Source organism: Myxocyprinus asiaticus, chromosome 1 (genome assembly GCF_019703515.2).
Source record: "Myxocyprinus asiaticus isolate MX2 ecotype Aquarium Trade chromosome 1, UBuf_Myxa_2, whole genome shotgun sequence".
NCBI classification, from domain to species: Eukaryota; Metazoa; Chordata; class Actinopteri; order Cypriniformes; family Catostomidae; genus Myxocyprinus; species Myxocyprinus asiaticus.
This window is the reverse complement of record NC_059344.1, coordinates 21,042,260-21,068,256: the sequence shown is the minus strand read 5'-3', so window position 1 is coordinate 21,068,256 and position 25,997 is coordinate 21,042,260. Positions and strand designations below refer to the sequence as shown.

The following is a 25,997-nucleotide window of genomic DNA, read 5'->3' as shown; positions in this document are numbered from 1 at the left end:
CTTTATAAATCTATAAGACTTATATATATATATATATATATATATATATATATATATATATATATATATATATATATATATATATATATAATGCATAATATTATTTCCATAGTAGCCAACATATCAATGTAATAATTTTTAGAGTAAAAAACAAAACAAAAAGAAATGCATGTGTCATTAGTTTAAACTGATTCCAGACTTTCTTTCTTCTTGCGCACACAAATTAAGATTTTTATAAGAATATCTCAGCTCTGTAGGTCCATTCAATGCAAGTGAATGCTGACCAGAACTTTGAAACTCCAAAAAGCACATAAAGGCAGTATAAAAATAATCTATACGACTCCCGTGGTCCATGTCTTCATAAGTGATATGATAGATTTTAGGTGAGAACAGATCATGATCACGATTTCAGGCTGGATTACACTTTCTAGTGCTTGACGCATGCGCAGAGCGCTAGATGGTGCTAGGAAGGGTAATCGAGCTTAAAATCATGATCACCAAAGAAACTGCCGATGTCAAAATTTAGTTATTGATTACATTTAGTGATGTTAAAAGGATTTATATTTTGGTCTGTTCTTAGCCAAAATCAATTAGATCACTTCAGAAGACATGCATTAAACAACTGGAGTCTTTTGGATTACTTTTATGCTGCCTTTATGTGCTTTTTGGAGCTTTAAAAATTTGGTCACCATTCACTTGCATTGTATGGACAAACATAGATATTCTTCTAAAAAATCTCCATTGGTGTTTGGCAGAAGAAAGAAAGTCATACACTTCTGGGATGGCATGAGGGTGAGCACATTTTCAATGAAGAGAGAATTTTCATTTTTTGGGTGAACCATTCCTTTAACATGTGGTGTAAATAAATTGTTTGGTCTATTCATTATTTAAATGAAGAAAAAATCTAAATACAATGAAAAGATGGTGTTCTTAAGACAGTTCCTGGCCACCACCTAGCTGACACTGTCCATGGTCCTGAATCCTTAAAGCAATTTGATTCCATTCCAAGTAAATATCTTATATTCAGTTTATAATAATATATACAAACTCTTTAGAATTCACTTTACAGCACAAATATCACTGACCACCAGAACAACGCATACTTCAGAATAAATGATAACTGTCTTTTATTTAAATAAATAGCAGCTTCACAAAATGATAACATTGTGAGTAGGATGGGTTTTAACAACAACAACAACAAAAATCTGGTAAAACATTCACAGGCTATGGTGAAAGTGGCAGTTTGAACATAGGCAGGTGATACAGGAGAATTTCTAAGGTTCTACACATAAAAAGAGCAAAAATGTACAGCTTTATACATTAAATGTTCCTGGACATTCTGAAATGAATATTTTCAGTCTTACAGACCAACATCTATTGTCATGGACAGTCCGTCCATATAAAGTAAACGGTGTAGTACTCTTGTGCAATGTTGCTTCTTCCCTCACTCATTCATAACCACTAGATGAGGCATCTCACAACTAATCCAACATTCAGGAGAGAATGTTCTCCGTATTTAGAAGCTGTTACTTCAAATTAGAGGAGGGGAAAAAACATTCTGACAAAATCCTAAAGAAGCAATTTGGACTTTTCAGAATTGACTGAATGAAACCCTTCTCACTTGAGATTCAATACTCAAGCCACATTTGTTGTGTCTTAAGATTTAAGATGTACACCAAAATCAGTGATAGGATTTTTTGTTGGGTTTGAATTTCACCTCATTCTGCTGTTTGGTCCAGTTTGCTATGCCACTGTGAGAAGTGGTAAGGAGAGAACTGGTGTTTTGTAGTAATTTCCACCACACTGTAAGGCCAGGAAAATAAAATATGGTTTCTTACCATGCTATTGTGTTTCTACAACTCCCAAAGAATCCAACATATATTACTGAAGATGTTTACAAGCTACACATACAATAATCCGACTTGCAAGTGTATTTAGACAGTATAACTTCATCCATATTTTAATGCAAATAGCTTGGATGAGAGTAAATTTATTTTTCATGTTTTTGGGTTTGCACTGCGTCTTTTGTATTTACTCACCTGACCACAAGAGGATGCTGTGACCCTACCTGTCAGACTTTGCTGCACATATAGTGAATTGCAGTCTTAAGGTATCGGTAATGCTCATATTGTCCAATGCTGCTTTAGTTAGAGACTGGGCACTCATGCAATACTCATTGGCATTCAGGCATCTGAACATGTTCACAAACACCCATACTCTGCATTGACATTCTCTTTCCCTTTCCCAGCACTGACACAATGTCTCCTGACCTTGGTCAGTTTATTGTTTCTGTCAATAACTCAATAACAATAACTGTGATACAGCTGAGGTTGTGGAGACAGCCAATCACAGTGCTGTTATGAGTTATTTTAGGTGTGACATCTCCTTGAGACATATTTAGGCAGATCACTTGGAGTACAGTCACACCCCGTCCTAGTCTCCACGTCAGATTCAAAGATACTTTTCAGACACTGCTGGTGTGTTCTGTTTGACTATGGCTGCTGTTGATGGAAAGCTCTGATATTCCTGGTTTCAGTTCCAGTCCGGGGTCAGTGTCCGTGTCATGAGGCTCCAGATTCCGGATTCCATTCCCATCCCCATTTCGGCAGTTACTATTACGATCAACAGCAACTTTTTGGCAGATTAGGATGGGCGTGACTGCCGCAAGGGATGGACAAGGAACATGTATAGGGATGGGTTTAAGCCCCACCTGTCTATACTGGCAGTGCATGTAACTTGAAAACGCCCGTCGGTAGGTCTTGTTAAACAATGTGTACACTAAAGGGTTAACCCCTGATGAAATGTACCCCACCCATACAAACACATTCAACAGTTCTGTTAGTAGTGGCTCATTACATGCTCCATGGCAGAGGACATATAGAACATTGGTGATGAAAAAGGGACACCACATGATAAGGAAGAGGAAGAACACCACACCCAACACCTTGGATGCCCGCCGTTCATTCTTGATGGCCTGCATCATGCCACGCCGCCCGCGGGCTCCACCCGGGTCCCGCCCAGCGGGTGAATTCAGCTGTGAGGGAGCTTCTGAACTTGGGATTATTGAGATGGTGTCCGAGGGCGTGGTCAGACCGAGGGTGTTTCCATCACTGTTGCTGATCCGAAGATAGTTCAGGCTGCTGCGACGGGATGGAGCAGAAGTTGTAGCGAGCTGGGAAGTGGGCGGAGCCGGTGACTGCAAAGGCTGCTGAGAAGAGGCTTTACCCTCGTGGAGGAAGACCGTGGCCTGACGCTGAAGCACTTGGACAGTAAGACAATATGTGACCACCATGATGACCAGAGGAATGAAGAAGGCAACAAAAGAGCCGACCAGTATGAAGCGTTCCTCGTTCAGAGCACAGTTGCCATTTATAAAAACCTTCTCTCTATTACGCAGTCCGATCACTGGGATAGGCATTGAGATACCTGCAAGAGAGCAAGAGAGAAGGGATGGGGTTTAGGGAGAGTGAGTATATTCAATAAACTAAATGATCTATCTACAAAAGCAGAACAAGCCTTGCAACCCAGCAATATTATTTTCCACTGACAGGAGAAGAGCAGGGAGCGAGACTGACAGAGAGCGAAACAAAGAGAGAGGTGCAAATACAGGAGTGTGTCAATGGAGCAACAAACAGAATTTTAAACCAAAGGATAAGTCAGACTGACAAATGAGAGAGAAAACTGAAAAAAAAGATGTTGGAGACAAAAGCAAAAAACAAACGGGCCCAGTAAAACAGACTCAGAGGTCTCTTTCTGAGACAAATACATTTTCTTATCCAACCAGATCAGTATTCCTGATGGTTGAGAGAGGGGATATTTTATTTAATTAGAGCAGATGAATCAGACTGTCAAGGCAGATGGAGCCTTAGTACTGATTTGGATCCAGGTAAGAATCAAATAAACATTGGGCTCACATTTAAATGGGAGAGAGGTTAGATGTGTGAACTTTCTGTCATATGCACTGTCATTACTAAGTATTTTTAATATTAGCAAATGAGACAAGATCCCTCTATGGAGAAAGAGAAAGAGAGATGAAACATAAGATATGAAGAGATATCTAGAGGAGGGAAAAGAAGCAAACTGTGCTTTCTTGTTTAGTAACTTCTCCTGGTGGTACTGTCATTAGTTTGTTTTTGTGCTGTATGCATGTGTGTATTATGTATATGTACTTTAAATACATACAGTACAGCATGTGTGACCATGTCTGAATACACTTGCATCCATTGCTATGAGCAGGGTAAGAAAGTAAATGAGGCTTTTTATCTTTCTTACCTTGGACAATGAAAGGCAGAGAGAGGGGGGAAGAGGAGAGAGTGAGGTTAGTGGCAGAATGAGATTCTCCGTTTTTTTTTTTTTTTTTTCTATACTAAAATAATTAAACCTTCAAGCACAACTGCCAGTGATATCAATCAATACAGACTGTAATTTCACTTATCTCTCTGCTGTTAAAACAGATCAGTCATGGTCACTCTATATTGAACATCACAAGTCTGACTATAGAGGGCGCTAATGCAATAGTGCGCCAAGCCCTTAGAATTCCATACAAATTACAGTATGTGAAAAGTTGACTTTCTGTGGTTTACTTTGAACAGTAGGTGCCGATCGTTAATACAGATAAATGATTTCTGGAATAATCTTCAACATTTAATTACTCAATGCAAGAACAAGCTCTTGGAGAGCTGCTTTCATTGATGGAGAAAATCACAGAACAAATTGTAAACATTTTCATTTAAAATATTTTTATTATTGCTCTATTGAGTGGTCTCTAAAACACAGTTTGAGGCTCTTGTTTTAACCTTGAGAAAACCCACAAAATAACTCAGAATAAGTTCTCAGGGGCCCTGTGAAATACTAACAGATTCCAATGAATTCAAAAGGACAATTGGTTGCAGTGGACAGAAATTGACTTTACTGGGTATGAATGATTTAAAAGAACTGTTTGATCAAAAGGCTTACATGACTTTGTAAATTAATGGTGTTTGTCCCTTTTTCTGAACTTAGGCTACAAGGTATTTTCCAGCATTTCCTGTATGCTGGTAATTTGGGGTTGCTGCATCATTCCCATTCAACCTCATGATCATAATCGAAGGAAATACAACATTTTATTCAGTTTACCAGATAATTGGATGTCTTTTAAATGTTTCTCTGACCTATTGAAATGGTCCAGACTGCAGCGATCTTCAACATGGCCTTGGTGCGGGAGTTGAACCGGCTGTGCTCGATTGGATTGCGTATGGCCACGTAGCGATCGAGAGAAATGGCACACAGGTGCATGATGGAAGCAGTGGAGAAGAGCACATCCAGATATATCCAAATAGGACAAAGAGCACTGGGCAACGGCCAAGCATAATCTAGAGAGAACAAAAGGGAGATTTCTTTGTAAACATTCTAAATTAAACAGTCATACCAATGAATAATTACATTAAAAAAAGAAAGAAAGAAAGCAGAGAGAAGATGACAGACATAAATAGAAGGTAAAATGGTCATACATAATGCAGCTAAAAAAGGCTGTGTTGTGTCAGAAGACTTGAAATAACCAACATTAAGTCCCAGTCAGGTTATGTAAAAAGCAAGTCATTTAAAATTGTGTAGGTTCAAGGATGAGAGAGAGAGACAGTGAGAGAAATACAGAAAGAGAGACAGTCATACTGGGTCTACAGTGATAAAGCCTGGAATCATCTAATATAGTGGTTTGCTTAGCAACACACAGAGAATAAACTAGATTTTTACATTTTCTGAAGAAAATTTGAGTGGTGCTTGCCTGTGCAAAGTTACCAGGATGCTAGGCTATTGTGGGGGGTGCAAGTTATTGCTTAGAAAAGTAATGGCACTCCTCTTCTCAACAAACTGTATGAGATACCATTTGAGGTACCATTCATGTCCACAACACAAACATTTACATTTACATTTATGCATTTGGAAGACAAACAATGCAAGACAAGTTTAATACTTAGGGTTGAGGGTTTGTTCAAATCCCTGTCACCAATTATGAGTAATCAACATGATCACACAGGCTGCTTCCAAAAATGAATTCAACCCTAACCCTGAAATCAACCCCATTAAGCAGAATTACTGACTATCAGCCCCTCAGAGACATTTCTGCATCAATTTAAGAGTGAACACATTGAGCATGTTGCATGAGCAGCCTCAGAGACACAGGTTCTGGTCCCGTGGGAAGTAATTATATGCACATTAACAACAGTTAGTGCAATTTGGAGGTTGCATTTTCAGTCTGAAATAACATTTTAGCCCACTAATGGTTAGGTTTAGGGGTTGGGGTTTGGGTTAGGGAGTAGAGTTAATAAAATATGCATTCCTGTTGACTGTATTACATTATTTACAACAAACAATACAACTCACTTTTGGCTTCACTCTGTGGACATTTTACTGGAAACTGGAGCTCACATGTTCAACAACACTTCCAGCTTTGGCCATTGAGGGCCGGTGATTCAAATTTAGGCAAGCACAGACCGATTTCAGCAGCAAAACTACCTACTGTTGCTGAATTCATAGTGTGATCGAACTGTAGCAAAAGTTTTAATGATGTTTGCTCTTAGCAAACAGCACTAAAAATATTGAAAGTTTCTAAGGACCAACATTCAACTTTTGCTAACTTTTAGTTCAGAAAACATTGAACTTAACAGATGGGGACAAGAGATGGTACCTCTAATACAAAATTTCAGCCTTAAATTGATAGGCTTTTAGAGGACAGAAGTGGCAAAATGAAAACTTCTCTTGGAGAGTACACACTCTAATGCAGGTCAGGTACTTTTAAAGAAAGGTCTACAGGTCTAGAGGGGCATGTATGAGGGTTGGGATGACATTAGCACCACACAAGATGTGATTCACTGTCAATTTAATGTTTTATTGGAGCCAAGGGCAAGTGAAGGCACTCCAGTCATGGGCAGAATTAAACTGGACCAAATCCAGACATCACTGTGGAGCTCAGGACACCTGGTCTGGAGATTTGAAGGCAAGTTAGTGAAATTAATGATAACACAGTTTCTTCGCCAGCATGAGAATGGCAAGTGTTTTGACACAGATGGTGAGAGAGGGGTTTTCCTTTCCTCGTTTATTTGTCCATATCTCTCCAGGTGGTCCCATTCATACTCTGCTGTCCACTAAAATAGCCCACAGCATATGTGATTACACTTCCCCTAAATGAGAAAAAATGACTGCAGCAAGTCCAAAAGGTTACAGATTACGTGGTTAAATAAGAAGCGAGAGTAAGTGATAGATTGGCATATAGAGGTGTTGGAGGTGTGGTGGATGGTGGAAAGCAGGGGCCAGGAGATTAGGTCAGTTCAAGCCCCAAATTAAGGTTTAATTCCCTCTTAGCCAGTGGTGTAATAGTGTCTGAAGAGGTGGGCATACTGTGTTTTGAGATGCTATTCCTGTCACCACAATTGTACAGAGTGGTTATCTGAGTTACCATAGACTTTGTCAGTTCGAACCAGTCTGGCTATTCTCTGTTGACCTCTCTCATTAACAAGGTATTTCCGTCCACAGAACTGCCACTCACTGGATGTTTTTTGTTTTTGGCATCATTCTGAGTAATGGATGGAAATGCCTTGTTGATGAGAGAGGTCAATGGGAATGGCCAGACTGGTTCGAACTGACAAAGTCTACGGTAACTCAGATAACCGCTCTGTACAATTGTGGTGAGAAGAATATAATCTCAGAATGCTATTCTGAGATGAGGGTTGGCGCTGTTTTGGTGGCACGAGGGGGACCTACACAATATTAGGCAGGTGGTGTTAATGTTGTGGCTGATCTGTGTATATATATATATATATATATATATATATATATATATATATATATATATATATATATATATATATAATCTCTACACTGCTAAGATGGTAACTTGATTGTTAATACTTTAGAATTGATGCTTTTGCATCAGCATTAGATGCTGGAAATGTCCTGCCCCTTACTGAAACTGAAAATATGATTGGTTAGCAAACATCTAGTCGCATCTGAAATGAATGTTCTGATTGGTAGATCAGCTTAATCCGACTGTCTGTCTTGTCCATGCCATCAGTTGCGCTCCCACCTCCCGCTGCTCCATGCGCATTTAGAGAGAATCTCTGTACACTTAAAAAACACACACACACACACACACACACACACACACACACACACACACACACACACACACACACACACACACACACACACACACACAATTCACTCAATGGTGCTGCGGCATCGAGTTAGTAGTTTGAAAAAGTTCTGGGTCAAAAGCCTACTTGTTGTTCTTGCGGCCATACTTATCATCACTTATTTTAGGTGGGTATATGCAAAATCCTAAGAAAGATAGGTGGGCATATGCCATATGCCTGCATATACCCTAGACTACAGTACTGCTCTTAGCTCTCAAATGGCTGCACATTTTAACAGGAAAAAGGAACAGAGTATCCCCCTTGTATCCAAACAGTGTTGCAATATTTAGAGTGTTGCAATATTTCTACTTGTAGACATAAAGACTTGTGTGTTTACTAGAGTTGGGGTACTCGATGCATTTTTACTCGGACTTGACTCGGACTCAAGCCTTTGGGACTCAGGAGTCCAGCCAAGTCCATGGCATTTGAATTGTGATGCAATGAACAAAATAAATAAATAAAAATAATGAAACAGAAATAAATGGACACTCTGTCTGCAAGCAATTGTAGAACCCCCTGATGTCGTAGACGTAGTCAGAGTTTGTTTCACCATGTTGAGCAAACACACCTGCAGAGCGGCACACTCAGTCAACCAATACGCTTGAATGTTACTACAGAGACTGCTATACAACATCGATTACCAAGGTGGCTGGCACGACGAACACATAGAGACAGGTATGTAGCCAATGTACTAGAAACTACAAGGCAGTTTTGCATGGCACGGGACCTGACAACTGGTTAATTGAACTGGTAAAAAACACAGCATTTGTGCAGCCAAGACGGTGCTCGCCTCACGGTTTTGTCACCCACATCATGTCTCTCTCAGTTTACTAAAACAACATATAAAAATTAAAATTCTGAAAAATATTATTATTATTGAGCTATTAAAGCTACACTATGTAACTTTGTTAAAAAATAAAACTGCATGCATCTTGCGGAACAACATTGTTTTGGTTGTGCTTCGGCTCTGCTCGTCTGCGCAGATGAATGTGGTTCGAGGCACCACTGTACACCTGGATACAGGGCATCTTATCAGAGTGAATGGAAAAATAAATAACGAAAGAAAGGAAAAGACGGATATCTGAAAACATATCATCTGAGCAAGTAAGTGGCATGTCTTATGCTGTTGTTTTGACTTATTGGAAACACTGATGTTTTGAAATAAATGACGTTACAAAAGTTAGTTCATTAATGTTCATTAACATTAGACACAATGATTGATAGTCTGATAAGGTCAAACACTGTAAAGTTTTTATAACAGCAGGATATTCTGGCCAAATAGACCACGGTATTAACTAATTTATAGATTGTCATTGTTACCAACCAGTGGTCAACATAATTTCAAGACTCACATGTGCTTGGCAAGCCTGGGACTAAAGGATTTATTTATATAAATTATTGCCGTTATACAGAAAATTCACACGTGCTAGCAAGTGAAAATTTCTGCACAGATTACAGTATAATTATTGTATTTCACTACACACACAGACGTGAGTGTAGTGAACTATACATAAACCATATCAATAAAATATCTTACCTGTTGAGTAAGAAAAAAGCCATCTCTGGGTCGCTTTTAAATCCTTTCAGTTATCGCCACCTCTGAAATCCAAGCTGATGTTGATTCGGGTTTAATTGCGGACTCTGTTGCTTTCCCTTTTTGCTTGTAGACTCTGCTCTGTTCGGGGTTTCTTTGTTTTTACAAAGTGATTCCCTGGAGGTTTGTTGTTTTGAATGATCCATGGTAAATTTTTCTTGTTCGTTGTGACAACAAACTTTCACTCCCTACAGTAACCGGAGCTTATTTTCTCTGTGTACGGATATGACGTGAACATGTGAACACGCACGGGTGAATGACGTATGCATGCAGCTCTTAAATATAAATCATTGTTATAGGTTTATCAAAGTGTATTTGGGTAAAATAAGATGGATGGTTGCACTCATTACTCATCTCATTAATAACATTTTGTTATTTTTTAACAAAAATAAAAGTGACAGTGTAGCTTTATGTCTTTTTACCCATGTAGGCATCTGTAGTCTCTTGTAGTCCACGCAGTGTTGTCAACTTAAACTGGTCCTTGATGAATTAACTGTAACTTTTTAAATGGTCGGAAAATTTTTTTATTGCTAAAGCAGACTGCAACTAATAACCAGCACCTATTTATTGTTTTTCTATTTTAAAAGCATTGACAAGCTGCTTAAAATATGTTCTTTTACAGTTTTTTCCACAATTAAATGCACAATGAAATATGAAGTTATTTTGGGCAGCGAAATGTTTTGTTTATAATTTAATTATAGATTGGGTGACCAGACGTCCCGGTTTATTACACAGGACAGTCCCGGTGTTTGGTAGGGTCACTGATTTTTTTTCTTCTTTAATTAAATATCCTCATTGTCCTTCTCGCTATTGTCTCTGGTAACGTTTGCAGAGAAGAAATGGGTCTGGTTACCATGGCAATGACGTCATGCGCTCTATGTTGTCCTGTCAGTCAGCGCAAATGCCCAAAATAATGCAAAAATGCATTTTCAACAATGAGCTGAAAGAAGCTGACCCATGTCTTCGTGCATGTGAAAATGTAAGTGGTGTGTTTTCTGAATTTTCATTTTAGCCGCAAGCATGGAAGTAAATCAGACAAGTGTCACATTCAGACAGATACACTGTAATTTTTACATAGTACATACATCGTCCCTCCTTTTCTTAAAAAAAAGAAGCAAAAATCGAGGTTCCAGTGAGACACTTACAATGGAAGTTAATGGGGCCAATTTTTGAATGTTAAAATAATCACTGTTTCAAAAGTATTACCATAAAACACAAACAATATGCGTGTTAACATGACTTTAGTGGGATAAAATCGCTTGCTGAACTTTTCTGTGTGAAGTTATAGCCAATTTTACTACATCGTCATGGCAAAGAAGTTATGTCAACAAACCCTAAAATGACTGTAAAAATGACTATTTAAACAACTTTACAGCTCAAATAATACATGTGTTTTAACAGAAGAATTAATGCAAGTGCTATTATAAAATTATAAGCTTCACATTTCTTTGTTTAAACCCTCCAAAAATTGGCCACATTCACTTTTATTTTCCCCATTCACTTCCATTGTAAGTGCCTCGCCTCAACTCGATTTCTGCTTTTTTTAAGAAAAGGAGGGACGAGTCAAAATTAATTTTTGTGATAATCAATATTATGCCACAAATGCTGTTGATTGAGCTTAACTTGTTGTTAAATGTTGAGATGTGGGGATTGCATTTTGAATTTTAGTTTCCAGTGTTGTGAAATTTGCGTTAAAATGTGTACCTGACATGACAAGTCTACTCATAATTACACATGCAATATGAAATTATATGGATAGAATAGGCTACATGGAATTTGTAAATAAAAATAAAAAAGCTAAAATGTGGTTAAATAGTGAAAAACAAAATATAAAATAAAATAAACATTTTCACAAACTATATATTGCAGAAGTTTGCATACCCCTTTTGTTTTAGGCCTATACGTTTTCACACCCCTTTCAGAATGTATGCAAATATAAGAGATAAAAGACTATATGTTTTATGTAGTACTTTTCTTTCAAAAGCTACATTACACAAAATGTACTGTAATCATCCTGTTCAAAAGTTTTCATCCCCTTGGTTCTTGTGTTTCCTTCTTGAGCATCAATGAATGTTTTGCAGCTTTTGTAATAATTGTGTGTGAGTCCATCAATTGTCTTAAGTGTCAAAAGATTGATGTCTATATCATTTAGCCACTGTTGGGAAGAACTCAAATGTGCAGAAGATGCTGGGAAACCAAAGAATGTGCAGTATTTTTCTTAAGAAAAGTGGGCATCTTCACTGCTCAGAATTATTACACAAACAGTCATTAATCATAGAGAAAGCAACACACCATATTAAAGGGTTTGCTATCGTGCCAGTAGCTCTAAAGCTCACGTGAAGTCAGTCTCATGAACGTGCACAGGAGATCAATGGTCGGTGAAGAGTTTCACTTAATAATACATCGGATTTCGGTTTGTTTCTCACCAAACCTTATCATATTCCTTCAGAACATGACGAGTCGCATATAATAATTTGTTAGACTTCTGAATTATACTTTTGCGTCCTTTTGAAGCTTGAAGAAGTGGTCACTATAAACTGCCATTGTATGACATCACTGAGCACAATTGTTTCTTTTTTTGTTTTTTTCACAATTTCTCCCTTTGTGTTAAGAAAAAGAAAGAAAATCATATGGTGTTATAACACCACAAGGGTGAGTAAACAATGATTGAATTTTCATTTTTGGGTGAACTAATCCTTTTAGAATCAAGGGAATGTAAACTTTTGAACTGGATCATTTGTTTAAATTCAGTTACTATTTTTGTCTTGTGGAATTTATGAGAGTATCTGTTGTCAAATAGCGTCTTCAAGGCAGTACTAAATACATTTTTATGATACCTCTTATTTTTTTTAAATGATAACACACGGACACATCAGGGTTTTAGGTGCACAAGCAGTGCATAGAACTGCCCCAAGTTTTCCACAAATTAACAATCATGTCCGTGTTAAATGGCCCTATTATTAGCAGTGGGCTTTACCAGTGTTTTCAGATGTAGCATTTGCAGTCAAGTCGTGAGATGTAACATCTCAGCGAGTGCTAATTACTACTGTGTTGACTCATTATTTTCCTAAACTAGTCGGCAGATAGAGACAAAAAAGAAATCTCAAAATATATTATTTCTTTAGATAGGGATCATTTTAGATAAAACTAAACTAAATTGAAAGGACAAATTGAAAATGAAGTAGCAATAAAAAAAACACAATTTAAATTCAAAACAATAATAACTCTGGTTTTAATGACTGATGCAGCTTTCAATTTCTTTAGTCTATGTTTGAGTGGAGGGGAAAAGCAACAAATAACTGAAATGTCAACAGAGCACAATAAGAAGTGTGCTGAAGGACAGTTCCCTACCTGTCACTCACTCAACGTTGTGTCGATGTAGTGACACTAGGAGTCACTCTTGGGAGCCCGAGACACCTCTGGTCTTTGATAAAAGGCCAATGAAAATTGGTGAGTGGTATTTGCATGCCACTCCCCCGGACATACGGCTCTCGTTATCTCTCGCCTTCTGACGGTCACGATCACTGTCTTTTGTGTCTGGGCACTGCTCACGCGGAGACAGCGTTCGTGGATGGGTCATGTACTCATTGCGAGAACATATCCATGGCAACGATGCAGTCGTGGCTTACCTTTGTAAGAAAACAAGCCACCCCAGAGGCTCCCCGCCTCGGTCCTTCTACCCACGGGTATGAGGCCAGTGCGGTTAGCACTGGGGGTGATTTGGGGACCCCAATGGGACCGCCTCCGCCGGGTATCCCCCCGTGGACCTCCCATTCCCCAGCATGCTCGTCTGCCCCAATCGGGCTTCCGGATGAGTCCGCCGGCTCGTCTCACGGCAAGTTCGACCTCTTATTCGGAGCCCTCGAAAGTGATGAGCTCTCGAGTGCAGCATCGGAGAACGGGCTCGTCCAGTCAGACGCGGAAGCCTCAGCTGGGCTCCTCCCTTTGGGTGTGGTCGCCCAGTCACAGGCTGACACGGAGATGACGACATTTCCCGGGCAGCCGCGAGCATCGGGCTAGAGTGGAACCCTCCGCTCTCCCCTGAACCCTCGCGGCTCGATGATTGGTACCTGGGCTCGCGGCGCAGCTCAAAGCCATGCCCCGCCCCGTTCCTTTCTTACCGGAAGTGCATAAAGAGCTAACAAGGTCATGGTAGGCACTTTTTACTGCTCAGTCCCGATCTTTCAGCTTCCCTGCCCTCACTACCCTCGATGGTGGGGCGGCCAAGGGCTATTCGGCAATCCCCCCGGTGGAAAAAGGCGCTCGCAGTGCACCTATGCCCACAGAGCGCCGCCACCTGGTGCGGGCACCCAAAGCTCCCATCCAAGGCCTGTAGGTTTATGTGGTCTCTGACGGCCAAGGCCTACAGTGCCGCTGGACAAGCCACCTCCGCCCTGCATGCCATGGCTCTCCTGCAAGTCCACCGAGGTGCTAAAGGAACTGGGCTGGGAAGTTCCCCCTGCGGTGACTGCACCGGCTCCGCCGCAGCCCACCCCTGCGGCCCGGCCCCGGCGTGGAGTCCATCACAGGAAGCAGACGCCACCCGTCTCGCGGCCACCAAGAAAGGCTTCGAAGCGACCCTGAGACGGGCGACCCAGGGATGATGAAACCCGCTGCTCTGGAGCTGGTAAGCAGACCACTCCATCCCCCAGTCGAGGGCCGGGAGGAGAATCTTTTGTTACCTTTGCATTTAATTGTGCTGCATGCCCAAGTGGCTGCAGTACTCAAGAGTTCAGCAAGAGCGGTTTACTTGTTCCCTGGGTCACATATCCGATGTGTATGGCCGTCATCACGACCACCGTCCACCACTCTATTTGGCAGGTTTGGCGCTCCAGCGGCGGTCTCCCCACCCCTGAGCACCCAGCTGTGGCACAAATCCATCCCCGATGTGACAGTCTCCATGGGTAATGAGGGCAGGCCTCTTCCTCCCCTGTCCCAGGCTGCTCCGGGGGTGGTCACAAGGAGCCATGTAGGTACTTCGATGTCCCTGAACTCAGCACGGCCACGACATGGTGTGGCACTTCGAGCTCTGCCCCGCTGTGAGGCCCCACCCACCGGTACATCCGACGAGATTGTCCCTTTGGTCACCCTCTCACGGAGCTTGGATGCGTGGCTTGCACTTTCCAATCTGTCGTGATGGCTGATCCGGACCGTCCAACTTGGCTATGCGATTCAGTTCGCCAGGCATCCGCCCAGGTTCAGCGGTCTCCACTTCACCTTAGTGAAGGACGAAAACGCTGCTACCTTGCGTGTGGAGATCGCTACCCTCCTATATAAGGGTGCGATAGAACCTGTCCCTCCGGCCGAGATGAAGAAGGGCTTTTACAGCCCCTACTTCATCGTACCGAAAAAAGGCAGTGGGTTGCGGCCAATCTTGGACCTGCGAGTACTGAACCGGGCTTTACACAGACTCCCGTTCAAGATTCTGATGCAAAAATCCATTCTGGCGAGCGTCCGGCATCAAGATTGGTTCGCGGCGGTAGACCTGAAGGACGCGTACTTTCACGTCTCGATTCTACCTCGACACAGACCCTTCCTGCGGTTTGCATTCGAAGGTTGGGCGTATCAGTACAAGGTCCTCCCTTTAGGTCTGTCCTTGTCCCCTCGCATCTTCATGAAGGTCACAGAGGCAGCTCTTGACCCGGTAAGGGAGGTGGGCATTCGCATCCTCAACTATCTCGATGATTGGCTAATCCTAGCTCACTCTCGGGACATGTTGTGTGCACACAGGGACTTGGAAAAAGAGCAAGCTCCTCCTGGTTCAGAGCATCCCTTTTCTTGGTTTGGAGTTGGACTCAGTCTTGTTGACAGCGCGCCTCACAAATGAGCGTGCACAGTCGGTGCTGGCCTGTTTGAAGGCGTTCAAACAGAAAACAGCGGTTCCACTGAAATTCTTTCAGAGGCTCCTGGAGCATATGGTATCCTCAGCAGTGGCCACCCCGTTCAGGTTGATACATATGAGACCGCTTCAGCACTGGCTTCAGACTCGAGTCCCGAGATGGGCATGGCACCGCAGGACACATTGCGTGGTCATCAAGCCGGTCTGTCACCGTCTCTTCAGCCCTTGGACCGACCTCATGTTTCTACAGGCATGCATTCCCCTAGAGCAGGTCTCCAGGCACTTTGTGGTCACGACAGACACCTCCAAGACGGGCTGGGGCGCCGTTTGCAACGGGCATGCAGCCGCTGCTTGTGGACGGGCCCGCAGCTGCGTTGGCACATCAACTGCCTCGAGTTGCTGGCAATTCTGCTCACCCTGCGGAGGTTCCGGCCGTTGATCCAGGGCAAGCACGTGTTAGTTTGGACAGACAACATGGCAACGGTAGCATATGTCAACTGCCAAGGCGGTCTGCACTCTCGTTGTATGTCACAACTCGCCCGCCGTCTCCTCTGGAGGCAGCAGCACCTCAAGTCGCTGCGACCCACTCACATCCCGAGCGACCACAACACTGCAGCGGACGCGCTGTCACGGCAGGTTACCCTCAGGGGAGAGTGGAGGCTCCACCATCAGGTGGTCCAGCTGATCTGGAGTCGATTCGGACAGGCACAGGTAGACCTGTTCACCTCTCAAGAATCCTCCCACTGCCCGCTCTGGTATGCCCTGACCGAGGCACCTCTCGGCATAGACGCGCTGGCACACAGCTGGCCCCCTGGCCTGTGCAAATATGCATTTCCCCCAGTGAGCCTACTTGCACAGACTCTGTGCAAGGTCAGGGAGGATGAGGAGCAGGTCGTCCTGGTAGCACCCTACTGGCCCACCCAGATGTGGTTCTCGGACCTCACGCTCCTCGCGACAGCCCCCCCGGCGAATTCTTCTTTCTCAGGGACGGGGCACCATCTGGCACCCATGACCAGACCTCTGGAATCTCCATGTCTGGCCCCTGGACGGGACATGGAAGACCTAAGCGGTCTACCACCTGCGGTGGTAGACATGATCACTCAGGCTAGGGCCCCCTCTACAAGGTGCCTGTATGCCTTTAAGTGGCGTCTGTTCGCTAAGTGGTGTTCTTCCCGATGGGAAGACCCCCAGAGATGTGCAGTTAGATCGGTGCTTTCCTTCCTGCAGGAGAGGTTGTAAGGGCGGCTGTCCCCTTCCACCTTGAAGGTGTACGTTGCTGCTATAGCAGCACACCATGACACAGTGGACGGTAAGTCCTTAGGGAAGCATGACCTGATCATCAGGTTCCTGAGAGGCGCCAGGAGGCTGAACCCCTCCAGACCGCACCTCATTCCCTCATGGGACCTCTCTGTAGTTCTTCAGGGTCTATAGAGAGCCCCCTTTGAGCCTTTGCAGTCAGCCGAGCTTAAGGCACTCTCCTTGAAGACTGCTTTCCTGACTGCGCTCACTTCCATCAAGAGAGTAGGAGACCTGCAAGCATTCTCTGTCAGCGAAACATGCCTGGAGTTCGGTCCGGGCTACTCTCACGTGATCTTGAGACCCCGACCGGGCAATGTGCCCAAGGTTCCCACAACCCCTTTTAGGGACCAGGTGGTGAACCTGTGAGCGCTGCCCCAGGAGGAGGCAGACCCAGCCCTGTCATTGCTGTGTCCGGTGCGTGCTTTACACATCTATTTGGATCACACGCAGAGCTTTAGGATCTCTGAGCAGCTCTCTGTCTGCTTTGGTGCACAGTGAAAAGGAAGCGCTGTCTCCAAGCAGAGGATCGCCCACTGGCTCATTGACGCCATAGATTTGACATATCATGCCCAGGACATGCCGCCCCCGGTAGGTCTACGAGCCCATTCTACCAGGGGTGTAGCGGCCTCCTGGGCCCTGGCCAGGGGTGCCTCTCTAACAGACATTTGCAGAGCAGCGGGCTGGGCAACACCCAACACCTTGTGAGGTTCTACAATCTCCGGGTGGAACCGGTTTCGTCTCGGGTAGTGGCACGCAATACAAGTGGATAGGCCCGGGATAGCCGGCCGGGTGTATCGCTTGCACATAGCGCCTTTCACCTCCTCTGAGCTGAAGACATGCGCCATTAAATCCCAGTAGTGTTCACAAACAATGTTCCCTGGTTGACTTCCTCCGAGCCCTGTGGCAGTCGAGTTTTCAGAGAGACTCGCTGCCGGCCCAGTACACATGCTAACTAAGAGCCCTGTTCTGGGGTAGTGGCTCCGCATGTGGCAGTTCCCTGTAAGGTAACCCCATGTGATGTATATCTTCCGCTAATTCGTTTCTCTGTTGGCAAACTGCATCTTCCTTGGGCAGAGCCCCCTCTGCCACAGTCTCCATGTTTGTAGTAACTCCTCCCCCATTGGGTTGGATCTACCATGAGACTTCTCTACATGATTGGCAAGACCATGTGACGTATTTTCCACTTAAATATCCCCCCCCTCCCTCTGGGCGAGGTGTGTCCTCCGTGAGGGACACCCCCCGACTAGACCTGGTCGACCCAGTCAGATAACCCCCTTTTTTTTAGGGAGTGAAAAAAAAGAAGGGGAAAAGAGGCCACGACTGGGCTAGCCTGTCTCTATCTTTTGGGTAGTCGACTTGTCCCCAAAGGGCCATTTGACACTCATAACTATGTTGGGGGAGGTTACATGTCGGCCTGGTGCGCTGGCTATGAGGCACACAGTTGTCTGCCCGTCACACACCACCAGTTCACGTAACACAGTTCAGCCAGTTGCGGCGTTTTGTATAGGGAACCCTAGTGTCACAACATCGACACAACGTTGAGTGAGTGACAGATAGGGAACGTCATGGTTACTTGCGTAACCTCCATTACCTGATGGAGGGAACGAGACTTTGTGTCCCTCCTGCCACAACACTGAACTACCCGCTGAAATGGCCGGACCTTGTCTCGGTTCCTCAGCATAAAACCTGAATGAGTGGTTGCATACCAGCTCCTTTTATACCTGTATGTCCGGGGGAGTGGCATGCAAATACCACTCGCCAATTTTCATTGGCCTTTTATCAAAGACCAGAGGTGTCTTGGACTCCCAAGAGTGACCCCTAGTGTCACTACATCAACACAACATCTCGTTCTCTCCATCAGGGAACGGAGGTTACGCAAGTAACCATGATGTTTTGTCTTCATACACCAAAAGCATATGCTTTCATTCTGAAACCACTTTGTAGTTTGTTCAGCAGGAAACTAATCATAAAATATAGAGGTGTTTTTGTTACATTTATATTGACAATTGTGTTTTCTTAGTTATGAAATTTAAAATAAGTTTAAAATACTGATGTTGAGTTTACGGACTCGATTTGGCCTGTTATGGACTCGGTCTTGAGCTGACTCGGCCCCTTTTGAATTCGGACTCAACACGGACTCGATTGTATAAAGACTCGGACTTGACTCAGACTTGACTAAGGTGGACTCGAACCCAACACTAGTGTTTACTGGTCTCTAAGTCAAGCCTCAAGTCAATTTTGTGACTCGAATCAAAGTCTCATATTCAGTTTTCCATCTCTGAGCAAAAGTGCTTGATTCTAAATGTGACTGGAAGCCAGTGTGAAGACCTGAGGATTGTGGTGATATGCTGTTTTTCTCGGTCCTAGTTAGGATCCAGGCAGCAGCATTCTGTATGAGCTGAGGCTGTCTAATGGTTTTTTGGAAAGGCCAGTGAGGAGCCCATTGCAGTAGTGCATCTTGCTGGTGATGAATGTGTGAAGAAGTTAATGTAAGTCACCTAGGCACCTAATTATTGCTATATTTTTTAGATGATAGTAGGCTGGTTTAGTTATTTATTTATTTTATTTTTTTGGTATGACTACTGCGACTAAGATCTGATTCAAAACTTACCTCAAGATTCCTGACAGATTTTTAGTCTTTAGATCCCTGGAGTAAAGGTAGGTGTTGAAAATGTAGTCTATGATGACTTCTGTTTTGTCTTTGTTTAATTGAAGGAAGTTAAGGCACATCTGACTGTTAATTTCATCATCAGTGGACATGCTGTAATATTCTGAACTGTGGCACTGTGGCTGTGCAAGGGAGGAGACATGAACTGAGACAAGAAGGGGTGAAACATAATTAACATGGCATGGGGTGTTATACCCTCTCATGTCACATGTGACTTAATCAGCCTGTTGATGATAGAAAACACACACACACATTCTAATTGAACTGCCTTTCATTGCTTGATTGGTCCAGCTGCCTACAGCCCTTTGTATCTTGCTTTGATTAATTGAAACAACTGATTAATTTCTTTCTCAGTGCAGACAGAAATAGAGAGTGTGTTGAAACATTATAGAGAAACTAACAATTTTCTCTTTCTTTTTATGCATCACTGATTGAACTGACCGAAAGGCAATTAACTCATTGAGCTCTGACTTTCAACATTTTAAGACGTCTGCGATAAACAGATTGGCTCATGGCTTTGTTTATAACTGACACACACTGCCCACAAACAGACACTCACGCACTTTCACTCAGTGAGCGTGTTTACATGCTCGTTTATGGTCATGTTAATGCATTAAAAGGCATTTCTTTAAAAAAGTTAGACAAACTAATCCAAAAGCAGCAGTCATAACTAATGGTCTTAATCAACATACATCGCACTGTCACGTGGAACTAGACAGGGTTGCCCACTTTCACTCCTTTTCACAATTGCCCAGTCGCTCTCTGATGCCTGTCCACAATGGGACTCAGTTCCCTCCGCCTCTCGTGTGACGTAAGCACATTGGGATGTTCACGCGAGAACTGACATGATACAACTGGAAGTGCAGCTCAATTTGTTTACAAGAGAATACTGTTCACAAGCTTAATTAGAAAGTCCCATTCAATAATCTCACAATAAATTACACATTAATTAAAATGAAACCCAGTAATGTAACGACAGGAACGCTGCCCATTGTAATGAAGTAAAAGGAAATTTTTTTCATTAGAAATAGCACCCACTTTTAAACCTACTCTAAAAGTAAACATTTTTCCAAAAGTTATTCAATTAAATGTAACGTAGCGCGTTACTACCCACCTCTGATAATACTGCTGGCATTGTGAAATTCCCATGATTTTTTGAATTGGGCCCCATAATTCCCTGGAGTGTGTTATAATAGGATTACATGCCTCATCCCATTTGTACCACCAATGTGAAAGAACCTCAAGAGGTTCAAATGCTTGTGTTAGTTCCTTCTCTGTTACTACCCAATTCAGATCTGTGTCTGACACCAATATCTGGAAAGTTTTGCTATGTCAAAAGAGTAATTGTACAATTTCACATCTGGAAGACTGAGACCCCCTTTATCTTTCACATTTTTTTTTTACTCAGCCCCATTCCATCCCAGATGTGTATGACTTTCTTTCTTCAGCAGAACACAAACGAAGATTTTTAGAAGAATATTTCAGATCTGTAGGTCCATAAAATGCAAGTGGATGGTGATCAGTACTTTAAAGCTCCATAAAGCACAGATAGTCATAGTAAACACAATCCATACGACTCCAGTGGTTAAATTAATGTCTTGTAAAGCGATATGATCGCTTTGGGGGAGAAACAGATCAATATTTAAGTCCTTTTCACTATAACTGTTTACTTTCGGTCGCTCTCCATTGCCTGTCCACAATGGGACTCGGTTCCCTCCAACTCTCACGTGACGTAAGCACTTGCATGTTCAAATGAAAGCAACGGAAGTTCACAGCTGCGGGCACTGTCACAGATTGGCACTCAAGCCAAGTCCATCGCTGCTGCAGCATCGAGCTCTTCTAACTAAGTGAAACACTTCGCTCCGCACAGTGAAAAAAGAATAGTTTCATCATGCAATGCCTTCATTTTACACCAAGACAAGTGGATATTTCAAGATTAAAATTTAAGCTCAAATTTATGGCAGCACTCTGAGGTAAGCTGCGGCTCTAATGATAATGCGGGCTTTTCTGTGTAATGAGATTTCCATTTTCAGGGTGATTCTGTAAATATGGGCTCTTGAGACATCAGTTTTTAAGTGTACATTTTTAAATCAGTGCAGCGATATATCAGTGCATTTTGTCCCGCATCCCGCATGTCATGAGCAGTATTTACGCATTTACCCAGTGCCCTCGCAGGGATACTGGCAACTATCGTAGCCACTTCAGGCTGATTAATTATATAAATCCACGTAAACAACCAAGTTAAGTTTAAATATGCCTTTTGCTCTGCCGTTTTTGTAATTGACAACTGGAGTGTGAACAGACAGCATTTCTGTGAGTGCACAGCGAGGTGCGCGGGGTGTGAGGTGCGCACGAGAGATGTGCCGCCGCGAGGCGATCGTATGGCGAAGAGAGTGGCTGTGCCCAAAATCGTTCACTCATTCACTATTTCCTATATAGTAAATGGAAGTGAGTGCACTATATTTCAGCAGTGAGTGAATTAAATGAGTGAGTGAATTTGGAGCTCTGGGGCTGTCGCAGAAACAACGTCACATATGAACTTTTAAAATACTTGGGGCTTACTTGTTATTCTTATTAAATAATATGTTAATACAATAAATCTTCATTCTGTTTGTCATTTTTGAAATATATGTTAATATAAAGAAGAAACACATTTTATCAAATGTACATTATTGTATGTATTTGTTATACTTTAGTATCTTTAAACTCAAATACAAGCTGGGTATTGTTTCTGGGTATCTTCTCATCCGAACAAATTATCATAACCTACACGTTATAACCAAATATATAAATCATCCACAGTATTATCATTTCCACTGTGTGCAGTCTCCTGAGTTAAAATAATATCCCCTCAGTGAATTATTTAGTAAATAAAGAATTCTTCAGCTTAATGGCAAAATTCTGTATAAATATTAATAAAGAGTGCATTTTAAAATGTATCTGTATGTTTTGCCTCTCTGTTTGTTATTATGATATTTTAATCAAGTAATGATTTGTCAAAAAGCAATTTAATAGTTTCAGCATGAAATAAAACATTGCAGGAGTGAATGAAGCAGTAAACTGGCGTCTCTCTCTCTCGCCCGCTCGTGCTCACGCTTTCACCATAATAATTACTAGAAAGGTTTACAAACCTCTCTTCTTACTGACAAATTCATTCCGATCTGACAAGCACCCTTAAAGGGCTAGTTCACCCAAAAATGTAAATTCTCATTATTTACTCACCCTCATGCCGTCTGCTGAATACAAATGAAGATTTTTAGAAGAATTTCTCAGCTCTTTTGGTCTATACAATTATGCAAGTGAATGGGTTCCAACATTTTAAAGCTAAAAAAAACATCACATAAGTCAGCATAAAAGTAATCCATAAGACTCCAGTGGTTAAATTAATATCTTCAGAAGTGATGTGATTGGTGTGGATGAAAAACAGATTACTTTCACATTCTTCTTCTTTTGTTTTTGGTGATTCACCAAAGATTCACCAACAAGAATGTCTAGCAAAAAATGACAAAAATGTATCTGCTTCTCACCAACACCTACCATATCACTTCTGAAGATATTGATTTAACTACTGGAGTCTTATTGATTACTTTTATGCTGCCTTTATATGCTTTTTGGAGCAGCAAAATTTTGGCACCCATTCACTTGCATTGTACTGACCTACAGAGGTGAAATATTCTTCTAAAAATCATATTTTGTGTTCTGCAGAAGGAAGTCATACACATCTGGGATGGCATGAGGGTGAGTAAATGATGAGAGAAATTTCCCTTTAAAGTGATAGCTCAGCCATAATTTAATATTCTGAAATAATTTCCCTATCCTCATCTTGTTCCAAACCCGTGTGACCTTCTGTATTCTGTGGAACACAAAAGATGTTAGACCGAATGTTAGAGACTGACAGTCTCAGTCACCATTCACTTTCAAAGTATGGAGAAAAAAAAAATTCACTGAAAGTAAACAGTGACTCAAGCTAACATTCTGTCTAATATCTACTTATTGTGTTGCATGGAAGAAAGAAAGTATACGGGTTTGGAAAAACATGATGGTGAATGATGACAGAATTTCCATTAATAATAATAATAATAATAATAAAAATAATTCTGTAATACAAGTTAAATGTGTATTATGTAATGGAATATAGGGGAGTAAACATCTATTTTACATGTGAAAGTAACGAGTTACTCACTAATTGAGTATTCTTTTAATTGGATAGTTTCTTACTCTTACTCAAGTAATTATTTATGTTAGTACTTTTACTTCTACTTGAGTAATTTATTATTATTATTTTTTTAAGTAATTGTACTTTTACGTGAGTACAGTTTTTGGCTACTCTACCAACCTCTGAGTACTATGTTTCACTCTGGTACAACCGTAAAATATCTATTTGGAAAAATCAGTATGCTGAAAAGAATAGAACAGTTCTGGAATTCATACAATTGGTGATTTATTTCATTATGTGGTCTTAATAGCCTTTTCAGTCTTACTCAAAAAGTATAACCTTAGGAATAAAGGAAACGTTTGGAAATATCATCAAATTAGAGATTGTTTAACCACTAGATATAAAGTGAATAATCATGATAATCAGTAATGTAATTTTTACAGGCTTCCTCCTGAATGTCATAAAGCAGCAGTGTGTTACAGAAATTTTAATGGGACCTTAAGGAATCCCTGCAGCAATCTTATACTTGTATGGCAGACAGATCTTGATTGTGAGTTAGAGGAGGGAGTGTGGCGACAAATGGTTACAAATAGGGTGGTACATAAGAGATGCAAGAGGAAAGTTTACTCAGTACAAAACCTTGCACAGGTATTATCTGACTCCTGAAAAGCTGTGCAGAATGGGTCTAAGCAAAAGTGAGGAATGTTGGAAGGGGTGTACAGAAAAAGGACATACAGTGCATTCAGAAAGTATTCAGACCCCTTCATTTTCTCACATTTTGTTATGTTGCAGCCTTATGCTAAAAGGCTTTAAATTATTTTTTAATTAAGTATTCAGACCCTTTGCTATGACACTGGAAATTTAGCTCAGATGCCTCCCATTTATCTGGATCATCTTTGAGATGTTTGTACACATTGATTGGAGTCCACCTTTGGCAAATTCAATTGATTGGACATGATTTGGAAATGAACACACCTGTCTATATAAGGTCTCACAGCTGAAAATGCATATCAGAGCAAAAACCAAGCCATGAGGTCAAAGAAACTGCCTATAGAGCTGAGAGACAGGATTGTGTCAAGGCACAGATCTGGGGAAGGCTTCAAAAAAATTTCGGCTGCACTGAAGGTTCCCAAGAGCACAGTGGCCTCCATAATTCTTACATTGAAGAAGTTTGGAACAACCAGGAGTCTTCTTAGAGCTGAGCAATCAGGGGAGGAGGGCCTTGTTAAGAGAGGTGACCTAGAACCCAATGGTCACTCTGGTTGAGCTCCAGAGATCGTATTTGGAAATGGGAGAAACTTGTGGAGGGACAACCATCACTGCAACACTCCACCGATCTGGGCTTTATGGCAGAGTGGCCAGACAGAAGCCTCTCCTCAGTGCAAGACACATGAAAGCTGGCTTGGAATTTGTAAAAAAAAAAAGTATCTAAAGGACTCTCAGACTGTGAGAAACAAGATTTTCTGGTCTGATGAAACGAAGATTGAACAGTTTGGTCTCAATTCCAAGCGTTATGTCTGGATAAAACCAGGCACTGCTCATCACCTGCGCAATACCATCCCAACAGTGAAGCATCCTTTTATACCCGTATGTCCAGGAGAGTGGCATGCAAATACATCATGCTGTGGGGGTGTTTTTCAGCAGCAATCAATGGTAGAAAGGAAAATGTATGGCACAAGATTTTGAACATGACTACAATTTGTACATTGTATTTGTGTGTGTGTGCTTTGTTTTCTGTTATTACTTGTTGTTTTTTTGGTAAATCTGTGAAAAATTTTGTAAAACATATGAATTCTAAATGCCGTTCCTTTATTAGTGTAAGGTTATAAACAGCGTAAGAATAAACCAATCAACACAGGTATATGTTTGCTCATTATGATTTTTGGGAGTAATCAGCGTATTGGTGTGCATGTAAAAGGGCTCAATGATAAATGTGGGTTCTCTAATTCCCTTTTCCTCCAAAATGGCGATGAGGGAACCCCTCTCAGAACCTCTCTCAGAACAGCTTTTAAGATAAGCCAGCTTTCCCAGTGACTTAAAAGTCAAACTATAATGTAACTGACTATAAAATTATGTAGCCTGCTCACAGACAACTACAGTGCATCACTGTCTTTGTTTTCAAGTCTTATAGTTTGATATTAGTTTGAGATAACATATTTTAACCTCCAAAGAAATTTAATTCAGACACAAACAGGAAAGAGGTGTGTCACATCACAACACGTTGCATCAGATGCTACTGGTTTAGAAAGTTGACTAAAATGGGAGCCATCCAG

At 41.8% G+C, this 25,997-nt stretch overlaps 1 protein-coding gene across 1 annotated transcript in view; it reads right to left on the bottom strand.

The window, feature by feature from the left end:
• Positions 1–1,148: 1,148 nt before the first annotated feature.
• Positions 1,149–25,997, bottom strand: part of LOC127440888 (5-hydroxytryptamine receptor 2C-like) — a 194,300-nt gene continuing 169,451 nt past the window's right edge. Inside the window, exons 4-5 of the mRNA XM_051697973.1 lie at positions 5,151–5,351; positions 1,149–3,426 (exon numbers count right to left, since the gene is read on the bottom strand). Of these exons, the coding sequence (XP_051553933.1) occupies positions 2,465–3,426; positions 5,151–5,351 (1,163 nt within the window). The 3' untranslated portion in view covers positions 1,149–2,464. The remainder of the gene's footprint in view (positions 3,427–5,150; positions 5,352–25,997) is intronic.